This window comes from Lithobates pipiens, unplaced genomic scaffold (genome assembly GCF_037356315.1).
Source record: "Lithobates pipiens isolate NorthernLeopardFrog02 unplaced genomic scaffold, aLitPip1_a1.2 Scaffold_30, whole genome shotgun sequence".
NCBI classification, from domain to species: domain Eukaryota; kingdom Metazoa; phylum Chordata; class Amphibia; order Anura; family Ranidae; genus Lithobates; species Lithobates pipiens.
Genome location: NW_027507791.1, coordinates 32389650 through 32401976, shown reverse-complemented (window position 1 = coordinate 32401976; position 12327 = coordinate 32389650). Strand labels below are relative to the sequence as shown.

At 42.4% G+C, this 12327-nt stretch overlaps 1 protein-coding gene across 1 annotated transcript in view; it reads left to right on the top strand.

The window, feature by feature from the left end:
- USP21 (ubiquitin specific peptidase 21) overlaps window positions 1-9634 on the top strand; it is a 33919-nt gene extending 24285 nt beyond the window's left edge. Inside the window, exons 9-13 of the mRNA XM_077463961.1 lie at window positions 1429-1515; window positions 3689-3767; window positions 6121-6228; window positions 9187-9301; window positions 9386-9634. Coding sequence (XP_077320087.1) covers window positions 1429-1515; window positions 3689-3767; window positions 6121-6228; window positions 9187-9301; window positions 9386-9473 — 477 coding nt within the window. The 3' untranslated portion in view covers window positions 9474-9634. The remainder of the gene's footprint in view (window positions 1-1428; window positions 1516-3688; window positions 3768-6120; window positions 6229-9186; window positions 9302-9385) is intronic.
- The last annotated feature ends 2693 nt before the right edge of the window (window positions 9635-12327 follow it).

Sequence of the window (12327 nt, the reverse complement as noted above, 5' to 3'; positions counted from 1 at the left end):
AATAAAATAATATGTATATAATGGTAGTGATAATGTGAAATAATAATAATTACTACTACATACTTACAATAACAATGTATAATAATAGTACTACTACAAATAATATATATATATATAATTAAAATGATAAATGTTAAATAATATTACTATTCCATACTTCGAATAATAACAGTGTATAATTATTTAATATTTTATAAATGACATATAACAATGTATATATAATTTTTATTAGTAGTAGTATTCGATTATATATATATATATATATATATATATATATGTCATTTATAAAATATTAAATAATTATACACTGTTATTATTCGAAGTATGGAATAGTAATATTATTTAACATTTATTATTTTAATTATATATATATATATATTATTTGTAGTAGTACTATTATTATACATTGTTATTGTAAGTATGTAGTAGTAATTATAATATTAATATATATATATATATATATATATATATATATATATATATATATATATATATATATATATATATATATATATATAAAATGTGTGTATGTGTGTGTGTCTATATGTATATATTACTAATATTTATAGTAGTAATATTATTATACATTTGTATATTAAAATAATAATTATATTTTCTGTTATTATTATAGTATGTGGTAGTGTTTATTATTGAACATTATATTTATTACCATATATATTATTTTAGTATTAGTAGTAGTGGTGTTTATATTTATTATATATTTTAATAATCATTATTGGTACTGGTAGTATTAAACATTAATAAGTATATATGTGTGTGTGTGTGTGTGTGTGTATGTATATATATATATATATATATATATATATATGTGTGTTTTATTATAATGATATTATTTACTACTACAGAGTATTTAACATAATGTATAATTATTATTTGAATATGATAATGTATATTAAACCTACTACTAATACAAATATAATAATACTAATAAATATATATATATATATATGTGTGTGTGTGTAATATATATATATATATATATATATATATATATATATATATATATAATTTTTTTTTGTTTTTTTGTAGTAGGTTTATTATACATTATCATATTAAAATAATAATTATACATTATGTTGTTATAACTATGTAGTAGTATTATTATTTAATAATATCATTAAAAAAAAAAATATATATATATATAAATTATTTTACATTACTAGAAGTATTATATTTATTATATAATTAGATTTTTTTATTATTATTAGTAGTAGTATGTTTAGTATACATTTTTTCTTTTTATCATATTTAAAATAGATTGATACATTGTTATTTAGTATATTATACGTATATTTTTTTTTTATCATTATTATAATATTAAAATAATTATTACACGTTATTTATGTATATTCATTTCTTTCTTCCTTCTGACACCCTCTCCCCGTCTTTGTTTCCTTGTCTCTGTAGAAAGGTTTCAGTGGCGGGAAGGTCTCCCTATATGACTGTTTCAGCCTGTTCACCAAGGAGGAGGAGCTAAATTCAGAGAACGCCCCCGTGAGTTCCTCTCTGAGCCATTTACACGCCACCTCCATTTACACCCCGCCGTGGGAACTGCCCATGTTACCCGATGGGGCAGAGCTGGGAGAATCCACAGCGAGTCTTGTTATTGGCTCGTATCCCTGGGGGCCTGCGCAGGCTCTTGTCATATCCCCTGACACCATTGGGAAAGGCTCAGATCTTGCGGGGCGCAGTAGGGGGCGCCGGTGTTGTAGACATCCAGTAACCACCTATGGAGAGACCCCGGGTTCATAATATACTTATTGAGGGACAGAATTCTGTCTCTGGGTGGAGTTCTTCTTTAATTACTCTTTAAAGAGCGCCTGTCTGTATTGTTGGGGGCGGGGTTATTGCTATACTCGGCCCCTCCTCTGATAAATGTGGCCCATTCTGATCCTGTACACGATCGTGCGGTTTGGCTGTAGCAGTTCTAGGAGGTCGGGTTGTTGGGTTGTCCAGTTGTTGGGTTGTCCGGTTATCGGGTTGTCCGGTTATCGGGTTGTCCGGTTGTTGGGTTGTCCGGTTGTTGGGTTGTCCGATTGTTGGGTTGTCCGGTTGTTGGGTTGTCCGGTTGTTGGGTTATCGGGTTGTCCGGTTATCGGGTTGTCCGGTTATCGGATTGTCCGGTTATCGGGTTGTCCGGTTATCGGGTTGTCCGGTTATCGGGTTGTCCGGTTATCGGGTTGTCCGGTTTTTGGGTTGTCCAGTTTTTGGGTTGTCCGGTTGTTGGGTTGTCCGGTTGTTGGGTTGTCGGGTTGTCCGGTAGTTGGGTTGTCGGGTTGTTGGGTTGTCCGGTTGTCGGGTTATCGGGTTGTCGGGTTATCGGGTTGTTGGGTTGTCCGGTAGTTGGGTTGTCCGGTAGTTGGGTTGTCCGGTAGTTGGGTTGTCCGGTTGTTGGGTTGTCCGGTTGTCCGGTTGTTGGGTTGTCCGGTTGTCCGGTTGTTGGGTTGTCCGGTTGTTGGGTTGTCCGGTTGTTGGGTTGTCCGGTTGTTGGGTTGTCCGGTTATCGGGTTGTCCGGTTATCGGGTTGTCCGGTTGTTGGGTTGTCCGGTAGTTGGGTTGTCCGGTTGTTGGGTTGTCCGGTTGTCGGGTTATCGGGTTGTTGGGTTGTCGGGTTGTTGGGTTGTCCGGTAGTTGGGTTGTCGGGTTGTCCGGTTGTTGGGTTGTCCGGTTGTTGGGTTGTCCGGTTGTCGGGTTATCGGGTTGTTGGGTTGTCCGGTAGTTCGGTTGTCGGGTTGTTGGGTTGTCCAGTAGTTGGGTTGTCCGGTTGTTGGGTTGTCCGGTTGTTGGGTTGTCCGGTTATCGGGTTGTCCGGTTGTCAGGTTATCGGGTTGTCCGGTTGTTGGGTTGTCCGGTTGTTGGGTTGTCCGGTTGTTGGGTTGTCGGGTTGTCCGGTTGTTGGATTGTCCGATAGTTGGGTTGTCCGGTTGTTGGGTTGTCCGGTTGTCGGGTTATCGGGTTGTTGGGTTGTCGGGTTGTTGGGTTGTCCGGTAGTTGGGTTGTCGTGTTGTCCGGTTGTTGGGTTGTCCGGTTGTTGGGTTGTCCGGTTGTTGGGTTGTCCGGTTGTTAGGTTGTCCGGTTGTCGGGTTAGCGGGTTGTTGGGTTGTCCGGTAGTTCGGTTGTCGGGTTGTTGGGTTGTCCGGTAGTTGGGTTGTCGGGTTGTCCGGTTGTTGGGTTGTCGGGTTGTCCGGTTGTCGGGTTATCGGGTTGTTGGGTTGTCGGGTTGTTGGGTTGTCCGGTAGTTGGGTTGTCGTGTTGTCCGGTTGTTGGGTTGTCCGGTTGTTGGGTTGTCCGGTTGTTGGGTTGTCCGGTTGTTGGGTTGTCCGGTTGTCGGGTTAGCGGGTTGTTGGGTTGTCCGGTAGTTCGGTTGTCGGGTTGTTGGGTTGTCCGGTAGTTGGGTTGTCGGGTTGTCCGGTTGTTGGGTTGTCGGGTTGTCCGGTTGTCGGGTTATCGGGTTGTTGGGTTGTCCGGTAGTCGGGTTGTCGGGTGCTACAAGCTGAGCTGTCAATCGGCATCTCAGGACAACACGGTGACGCCGATCCCCTCCGCCAATGCAAAGAACAAGATGGCCGGACACCGGAACTCATTGAGGATCCGGCGTCCTGAGCGTAAGGGGCGGAGTCACCACCTATAGCAGCTAACCGTGACGATCCTTCTCTTCTCTTCACAGATCTGCGATCGATGCCGGCAGAAGACCAAAAGCACAAAGAAGCTCACCGTCCAACGCTTCCCCCGAATACTCGTCCTACGTATCCTTTTATATCGCCGACCCCCGAGGGAGAACACGATTTTTAGTTGTTGTGTTTTTTTTTTTTCTGCCTCTGTCTCCGCCCACCATGGGGATGTTCCCGCCCACCATGGGGTCCCGCCTTACGTTTTGTAAAACTTACTGGAGGGTGCTTGGAGGAGCTTTTTTTTTATTTTATTTTTGTTTCTATTCTTCTCTGTTTCTTTTTTCTTCTTTATTGTTGTTTTTTACTTTGGTGGGGGGGGGTCTATATTTCTCTATGATTCTGGTTCTTTTTTTGTTTTGTTTTTTACAATGTTGTTTTTTACTTTATTTTTTTATTTTTATTTTTTTTGGCGGGGGGGCGTCTATATCTCTCTATGATTCTGTTTCTTTTTTTTGTTTTTTACAAAGTTGTTTTTTTTTTATCACTTTTTTTTATTGGGGGGGGGGGGCTCTATATATTTTCCTATGATTCTGTATGTTTCTTTTTTGTTTTTATAATGTTTTATATTTTTATTTTTTTGCCCCCCCCCCCCCCCAAAAAAGTCCATATTTTTCTCTGATCCTCCGTTTCTTTTTTGTTTTGTGTTTTTACAATGTGTTTATTTTATTTATTTTTTTACCATTTTTTGGGGGGGGGGGGGGTCTATATTTCACTATGATTCTGTTTCTTTTTTGTTTTTTTACAATGTTTTTTTTATTTATTTTTTGGGCCCCCCCAAAAAAAAGTCTATTTCTCTCTTTTTTGTTTTGTTTCTTTACAATGTTTTTTTTTATTTTTTATGGGGAGGTCTATAGTTCCCTATGATTCTTTCTTTTTTTTTTTTTTTTACAATGTTATTTTTTTGGGCCCCCCCCCCCAAAAAAAGTCTATTTCTCTCTTTTTTGTTTTGTTTCTTTACAATGTTTTTTTTAATTTGTTTTTTTATGGGGGGGTCTATATTTTCCTATGATTCTGCATGTTTCTTTTTTTTGTTTGTTTTTTTACTGTGTTGTTTTTTTATTTTATTTAAAAATTTTATTTTGCCCCCCCCCCCCAAAGAAAATGGTTAAAAAAAAGTCTATTTCTCTCTTTTTTTTGTTTTGTTTCTTAACAATGTTTTTTTTTTTATTTGTTTTTTTATGGGGGGGTCTATATTTCCCTATGATTCTGTATGTTTCTTTTTTTTTGTTTGTTTTTTTACAGTGTTGTTTTTTTTATTTTATTTAAAATTTTTATTTCCCCCCCCCCCCAAAGAAAATGGTTAAAAAAAAAGTCTGTTTTGTTTTTTTTTTTGTTTTTTTTTATACTTGTTTTTACCATTTTATTTTTTAGTGGGAGGGGGTGTCTATTTCTTTATTATTCCCTCTGTTTCTTTTGTGTTTTCTTTTTTTACAATGTGTTTTTTTTTATATTTTTTTTACCATTTTTTTTTGTGGGAGGGGTCTATATTTCTCTGATTCTGTTTCTTTTTTTTACAATGTTTTTTTATTTATTTTTTGGGCCCCCCAAAAAAAAGTCTATTTCTCTCTTTCTTTTTTGTTTTGTTTCTTTACAATGTTATTTTTTATTTTATTTTTTTATGGGGGGGGGGGGGTCTATAGTTCCCTATGATTCTGTTTCTTTTTTGTTTTTTTACAATGTTATTTTTTTTGGCCCCCCCCCCCCCAAAAAAAAAAGTCTATTTCTCTCTTTTTTGTTTTGTTTCTTTACAATGTTTTTTTTTTTTTTTTTTTTTATGGGGGGTCTATATTTCCCTATGATTCTGTATGTTTCTTTTTTTTTGTTTGTTTTTTTACAGTGTTGTTTTTTTATTTTATTTAAAAACTTTATTTTGCCCCCCCCCCCCAAAGAAAATGGTTAAAAAAAAAGTCTGTTTTGTTTTTTTTTTGTTATTTTTTATACTTGTTTTTACCATTTTATTTTTTAGTGGGAGGGGGTGTCTATTTCTTTATTATTCCCTCTGTTTCTTTTGTGTTTTCTTTTTTTTACAATGTGTTTTTTTTTTTTTATTTGTTTTTACCATTTTTTTTTTGTGGGAGGGGTCTATATTTCTCTGATTCTGTTTCTTTTTTGTTTTTTTACAATGTTTTTTTATTTATTTTTTGGGTCCGCCAAAAAAAAGTCTATTTCTCTCTTTCTTTTTTGTTTTGTTTCTTTACAATGTTGTTTTTTTTTTTTTTTTTTTCTTATAGGGGTCTATATTTCTCTGATTCTGTTTCTTTTGTGTTTTTTTTTTTTTTTTACTTTTTTAAAATGTGTTTTTTTTTTATATTTGTTTTTACCATTTTTTTGGTTTTCGGGCCTCGCCTGCGGCGGCGCTGCGTTGTCGGCTGCACACCTTGACCACACGCCGCTGGGGGGGGATTTTCTTTAACTCTCCGCCCACCAGACCTCAACCGCTTCTCCACCACGCGGTTTTCAATCAAGAAGAGTTTGGTGTCGGTGGAGTTCCCGGTACACCGACTCAACCTGAAGGACTTCGCCAGCGAGAAGGCCGGTGAGTGCAGAAGAGATGAGGGACGGTAAAAGCGCGACCGCCCAACGTGCCGTACCGCTGTCACCCTAGCAAAGGAGTACAGAAGCACCTCCCCCGCTCTTCTCCATAACAGGGCGTGAGGTGTTCTGTAGTCCTCAGAGATAACTGGGAACAATGTAACTGAGTCCAGCACAGGAAGTTATCCGCTGGATTTCAAGCACGATCAGCAGCTATTTTTTTTATACTACTCCTGACCTCTGCGTTACGTACTCCTGACCCCTGCACTCTGCATTATGTACTCCTGACCCCTGCACTCTGCATTACATACTACTGACCCCTGCACTCTGCATTACATACTACTGACCCCTGCACTCTGCATTACATACTACTGACCCCTGCACTCTGCATTACATACTACTGACCCCTGCACTCTGCATTACATACTACTGACCCCTGCACTCTGCATTAGTTAACTACTGATCCCCTGCACTCTGCATTACTTACTGCTGACCCCCTGCACTCTGCATTACGTACTACTGACCCCTGCACTCTGCATTACATACTACTGACCCCTGCACTCTGCATTAGTTAACTACTGATCCCCTGCACTCTGCATTACTTACTGCTGACCCCCTGCACTCTGCATTACATACTACTGACCCCCTGCACTCTGCATTAGTTAACTACTGATCCCCTGCACTCTGCATTACTTACTGCTGACCCCCTGCACTCTGCATTACGTACTACTGACCCCTGCACTCTGCATTACATACTACTGACCCCTGCACTCTGCATTAGTTAACTACTGATCCCCTGCACTCTGCATTACTTACTACTGACCCCCTGCACTCTGCATTACATACTACTGACCCCCTGCACTCTGCATTACGTACTACTGACCCCTGCACTCTGCATTACGTACTACTGACCCCTGCACTCTGCATTACGTACTACTGACCTCTGTACTCTGCATTACGTCCTGCTGACCCCTGCACTCTGCATTACGTACTACTGACCCCCTGCACTCTGCATTACGTACTACTGACCCCTGCACTCTGCATTACTTACTACTGACCCCTGCACTCTGCATTACATACTAATGACCCCCTGCACTCTGCATTACTTACTACTGACCCCCTGCACTCTGCATTACTTACTACTGACCCCCTGCACTTTGCATTACGTACTACTGACCCCTGCACTCTGCATTACGTACTACTGACCTCTGTACTCTGCATTATGTCCTGCTGACCCCTGCACTCTGCATTACGTCCCGCTGACCCCTGCACTCTGCATTACGTCCCGCTGACCCCTGCACTCTGCATTACGTCCCGCTGACCCCTGCACTCTGCATTACGTCCCGCTGACCCCTGCACTCTGCATTATGTACCGCTGACCCCTGTACTCTAAACATTACATACTACTCACCCCTGCACTCTGCATTACATACTACTGACCCCTGTACTCTAAAAATTACATACTACTCACCCCTGCACTCTGCATTACATACTACTGACCCCTGCACTCTTACTCAATAGATATAACACTTCCTGCATTATATGGTACCGGTGAAACCTTTTACCCGCTGTAAAGCCGGTGGTGGTGTGGCGTCCCCGGTGACCCGGGCAGTGAAAGGGATCTGTGTGGATTAGTGTCAAGGACTCGCCTGACAGGATTAGGGCGGATTAGGAAACCTGCTACCATCCGACCAATCACACTGCAAAGTCATCTGCAGATAACACATTCCGCCCTCCATCCTTGCCAGAGGAGCTTACCATCTAATGCTGTCTCAGGCACCACACAGGAAGTGAAGGGAAGGTTTCCCTTACATTGGAGAGATCGCTTCTCATTTCCTGTTGTGTCTCCAGAACAGGAAGTGAAGGCAAATTTCCCCAATGGGACAACAAAAGCGGTTCTACCATCCCTACACCATACCCTTTTGAGAAATTTTGCTCACTTCCTGACTCAGGCACCACGCAGGAAGTGAAGAGAAGGTTTCCCTTACATTGGAGAGATCGCTTCTCATTTCCTGTTGTGTCTCCAGAACAGGAAGTGAAGGGAAATTTCCCCAATGGGACAGCGAAAGCAGTTTCGCATCCCTACACCATACAATGCCTTTGAAAAAAATTGGGCTCACTTCCTGTCTCAAGCACCACACAGGAAGTGAAGAGAAGGTTTCTCTTACATTGGAGAGATCGCCTCTCATTTCCTGTTGTGTCTCCAGAACAGGAAGTGAAGGGAAATCTCCCCAATCGGACAGCAAACGCGGTTCTACCATCCCTACACCATACCTTTTGAGAAATTTTGCTCACTTCCTGCCTCATGCACCACACAGGAAGTGAAGAGAAGGTTTTCCTTACATTGGGAGAGCTCGCCTCTTGCTTCCTGTTGTGTCTCCAGAACAGGAAGTGAAGAGAAATCTGCCCAGTGGGACAGCAAAAGCAGTCCTACGCCCCTACATCATACAATACCTTTTGAGAAAATGTGCTCACTTCCTGTCTCAGGCACCACAGAGGAAGTGAAGAGAAGGTTTCCCTTACATTGGAGAGATCGTCTCTTGCTTCCTGTTGTGTCTCCAGAACAGGAAGTGAAGGGAAATCTCCCCAATCCGACAGCAAAAGCGGTTCTACCAACCCTGGTTGTTGAAACTCCTACCATTTTGCTCACTTCCTGTCCCGGGCACCACACAGGAAGTGAAAAGGTTTCCTTTAGATTGGAGAGCTCGCCTCTCACTTCCTGTTGTGTCTCCAGAACAGGAAGTGAGGGGAAATCTCTCCCAACAATGATCCTTTTCAGTTCCTGAAGTAATCTATGCTATTAAACCATGCTGCTATCAGACAGTTCCAAAGTTAGGTTCAGTTTTACTTTTAGGAGTCTCAGTACCATCGCTGCACACATCCTGTGAATTTACAGACATCCTGATATTTTACCCCCCCCCCTCCCGCACACGCGGGTAATGGCTGTGATTTGTGATTTCAGGAAGCCCCGTGTATAACCTCTATGCCCTCTGCAACCACTCGGGCAGCGTTTACTACGGCCACTACACCGCCTACTGCAAGGACCCGTCCGGCTGGTACGCCTACAATGACTCCAGGTGAGCCCCGCCCCCCCCCCCGCCTCCTGCCCCAGAGGGTCCTGGGAAATTTCCACTGACGCCTGTCCCCTTCCTTGTCCGCAGGGTGACGCCCATCAGTGAGAGCCTGGTGCAGTCCAGCGAGGCCTACGTCCTGTTTTATGAACTGGAAGACTCCTGTCCGAAGAAGTGACTGGTGGGGGACAACCCCCGAGGAATCACCTGACCCCTCCCCTTCCCTCCCTCCGCCTCCTGCCCGGGAGGGGTCAGCATTGCACTAGCAGAGGACTCTAGCAATAAAAACGGTCCCGGCGAGTTGGTTTAACAACTTTCGACTGGACCAAAGACTCCGAACTTCTTATTTTTTTTTGTTTGTTTTATTTTATAAGAGACGTCCATTCTTCTGGCCGACCACGGCCCGCCACGCACGCGCGGTCACGTCTGGTCACCGGAGTCCAGCTTCAAAGGTCAAAAAAAAAAAAAGACAGGTCATATGCGTTCAAAACAAAAACTTTATCGGCAAGGCTGTTGAGGTCACTGAAGAGAACCTGTTATTGTTTTGGCTTCTGTCTCCGGAGCTGGGAGGAGCTTGTAATATGAAGATTACAGGGGGCGCCCGCAAAAATGTCTGGGCCCGCCCACTTTTAAGGTCACTGGGATTCATACTGTCTGAGCCCGCGCTCTTTTAAGGTCACTGAGAGTCATACTGTCTGGGTCCGCCCACCTTCTAAGGTCACTGGGAGTCATACTGTCTGAGCCCGCCCTCTTTTAAGGTCACTGGGAGTCATAGTGTCTGGGCCCGTCCACTTTTAAGGTCACTGGGAGTCTCACTGTCTGGGCCTGCCCACTTTTTAAGGTCGGGGGGTCATACTGTCTGAGCCCGCCCACTTTTAAGGTCACTGGCAGTCATACTGTCTGAGCCCGCCCTCTTTTAAGGTCACTGGAAGTCATACTGTCTGGGCCCGCCCACCTTTTAAGGTCGGGGGTCATACTGTCTGAGCCCGCCCACTTTTAAGGTCACTGGGAGCCATACTGTCTGGGCCCGCCCACTTTTAAGGTCACTGGGAGTCATACTGTCTGGGCCCGCCCACCTTTTAAGGTCAGGGGGTCATACTGTCTGGGCCCGCCCACCTTTTAAGGTCACTGGGAGCCATACTGTCTGGGCCCACCCACCTTTTAAGGTCACTGGGAGTCATACTGTCTGGGCCCGCCCACCTTTTAAGGTCAGGGGGTCATACTGTCTGGGCTCACCCACTTTTAAGGTCACTGGGGGTCATACTGTCTGGGCCCGCCCACCTTTTAAGGTCATTGGCAGTCTTACTGTCTGAGCCCGCCCACTTTTAAGGTCATTGTCAGTCATACTGTCTGGGCCCGCCCACCCCTAAGAGGTCACTGGGAGTTATACTGTTTCTGTGCCCGCCCACTTTTAAGGTCACTGGGGCTGTTATACTGTCTGTGCCCGCCCACCTTTAAGGTCATTGGCAGTCATACTGTCTGGGCTCGCCCACCAGTTATACTGTTTCTGGGCCCGCCCACTTTTCAGGTCACTGCCAGTCATTCTGTCTGGGACCTATGAGTACGAGGGGGGGGGGGGGGGGGGGCGCGCTTTAAAGAAAATATTTTTATATTTATTCTATTTAAATTTTATGTTTATACAGTCTATCTTGTTTTTTTTTAATCAGCTTTATTGCCATCACAAGGGATGAACAACCTGGCATACCCACCTTGTTTTTATTTTTTCGTGGGGGGGAGGTTCTTCTTTTAAATTTGGTGGGAGGGGCTTATTTTTTATTTTTTTTAAAGCAGACCTCTCATTAAAACGCACCTTTTTTGACACGAATCAAGAGACACCATCACCAAAATGGTGCGTTTTCCTCGATATGAATTTAAAATAAATAAACGTGCAGAATTCCAATCATGTGATCTAAAAGTTTAGGCAATGATCACATGGTCTTCAGGGGCATTGCGGCTATTTGATGTCTTTAGAGACTGCTTTCACTGTAAAGCGTTTTAGCCAAGCGACTGTTTTTTTTTAATTTTTTCTCGACCATTAAGGGGACACAGGAAGGTCTTCCACCTTTTCGGGTTATCCTGCCCCCTACAGGAGCATTGCACAAAAAAAAACTATAGGCCCAGCCCTATAAGTGGCTCTATCATTTTATTACCCCCCCCCCCCTCCGACATCAAGGCGGGTCCTCTGGTCATGTGACACGGCAATGGGGCGGGGCTCTGAGTTTACAAAAGGTCTCAGGTCAGCAAATCGGCTGCTCCTCCAGTTTGCACAGCTGCTAAACTAAAACAGGTTATATATTTTTTATATACAAAAAAAAAAACTTTTCCTGAATTTTTAATTCTTCAAAATAAAATTCAAGTTTAGTAAAAATTCTCTAGCAATAATAATAATAATGATGGAAAACCGTGAACATTTCAGCAACTTCCTGATGGACATTTTGTATTGTGGACACAGGGGGGCGCCCTTCAAATTTTGAAACGTTTATAATATTTTCTATGGTATGTTTTGTATGAGAGATGACCGAAGGCAGACGAGATTTCTATATATGTGTGTGTGTATATATATATATGTATGTGTGTATATGTCGCTGGTAGTTACATTCAATTTTATCAGTAAATTTTATTCCAAATTTTTCAAAAAAAAAAAAAGTGGCGTTTGGCGTCTTATCTGTGCGATTTCGTTTACAGGAGCTCAGGCTGGGATTTTTTTTGCATGCGCAAGTGAAGGCCGCCGTGACTCCCTATCTACGGCTTGCAATCGAGCTTTCAAGGGGAGGTGGGGTCAATTCACTGAGAATTTAAATAAGATTAAAAAAATAGCGTAAAATAACCCATTTTTGAAACAAGTGCGCACATGCTTCAATTCCGCGGTAAAACGTTTTTTTTCCACAATGCGGTAATTGCCGCAATATTTTTCATGCGGTAAATTTAAGCGCATCGACCTGGTTGCTAAGGAGCTAGCCGGCCGCTGCGTCCTTGACAACGGATGACTCATCGGGTTTCCCCCGCTGACAGCTGAATGTAGAGAAGACGCG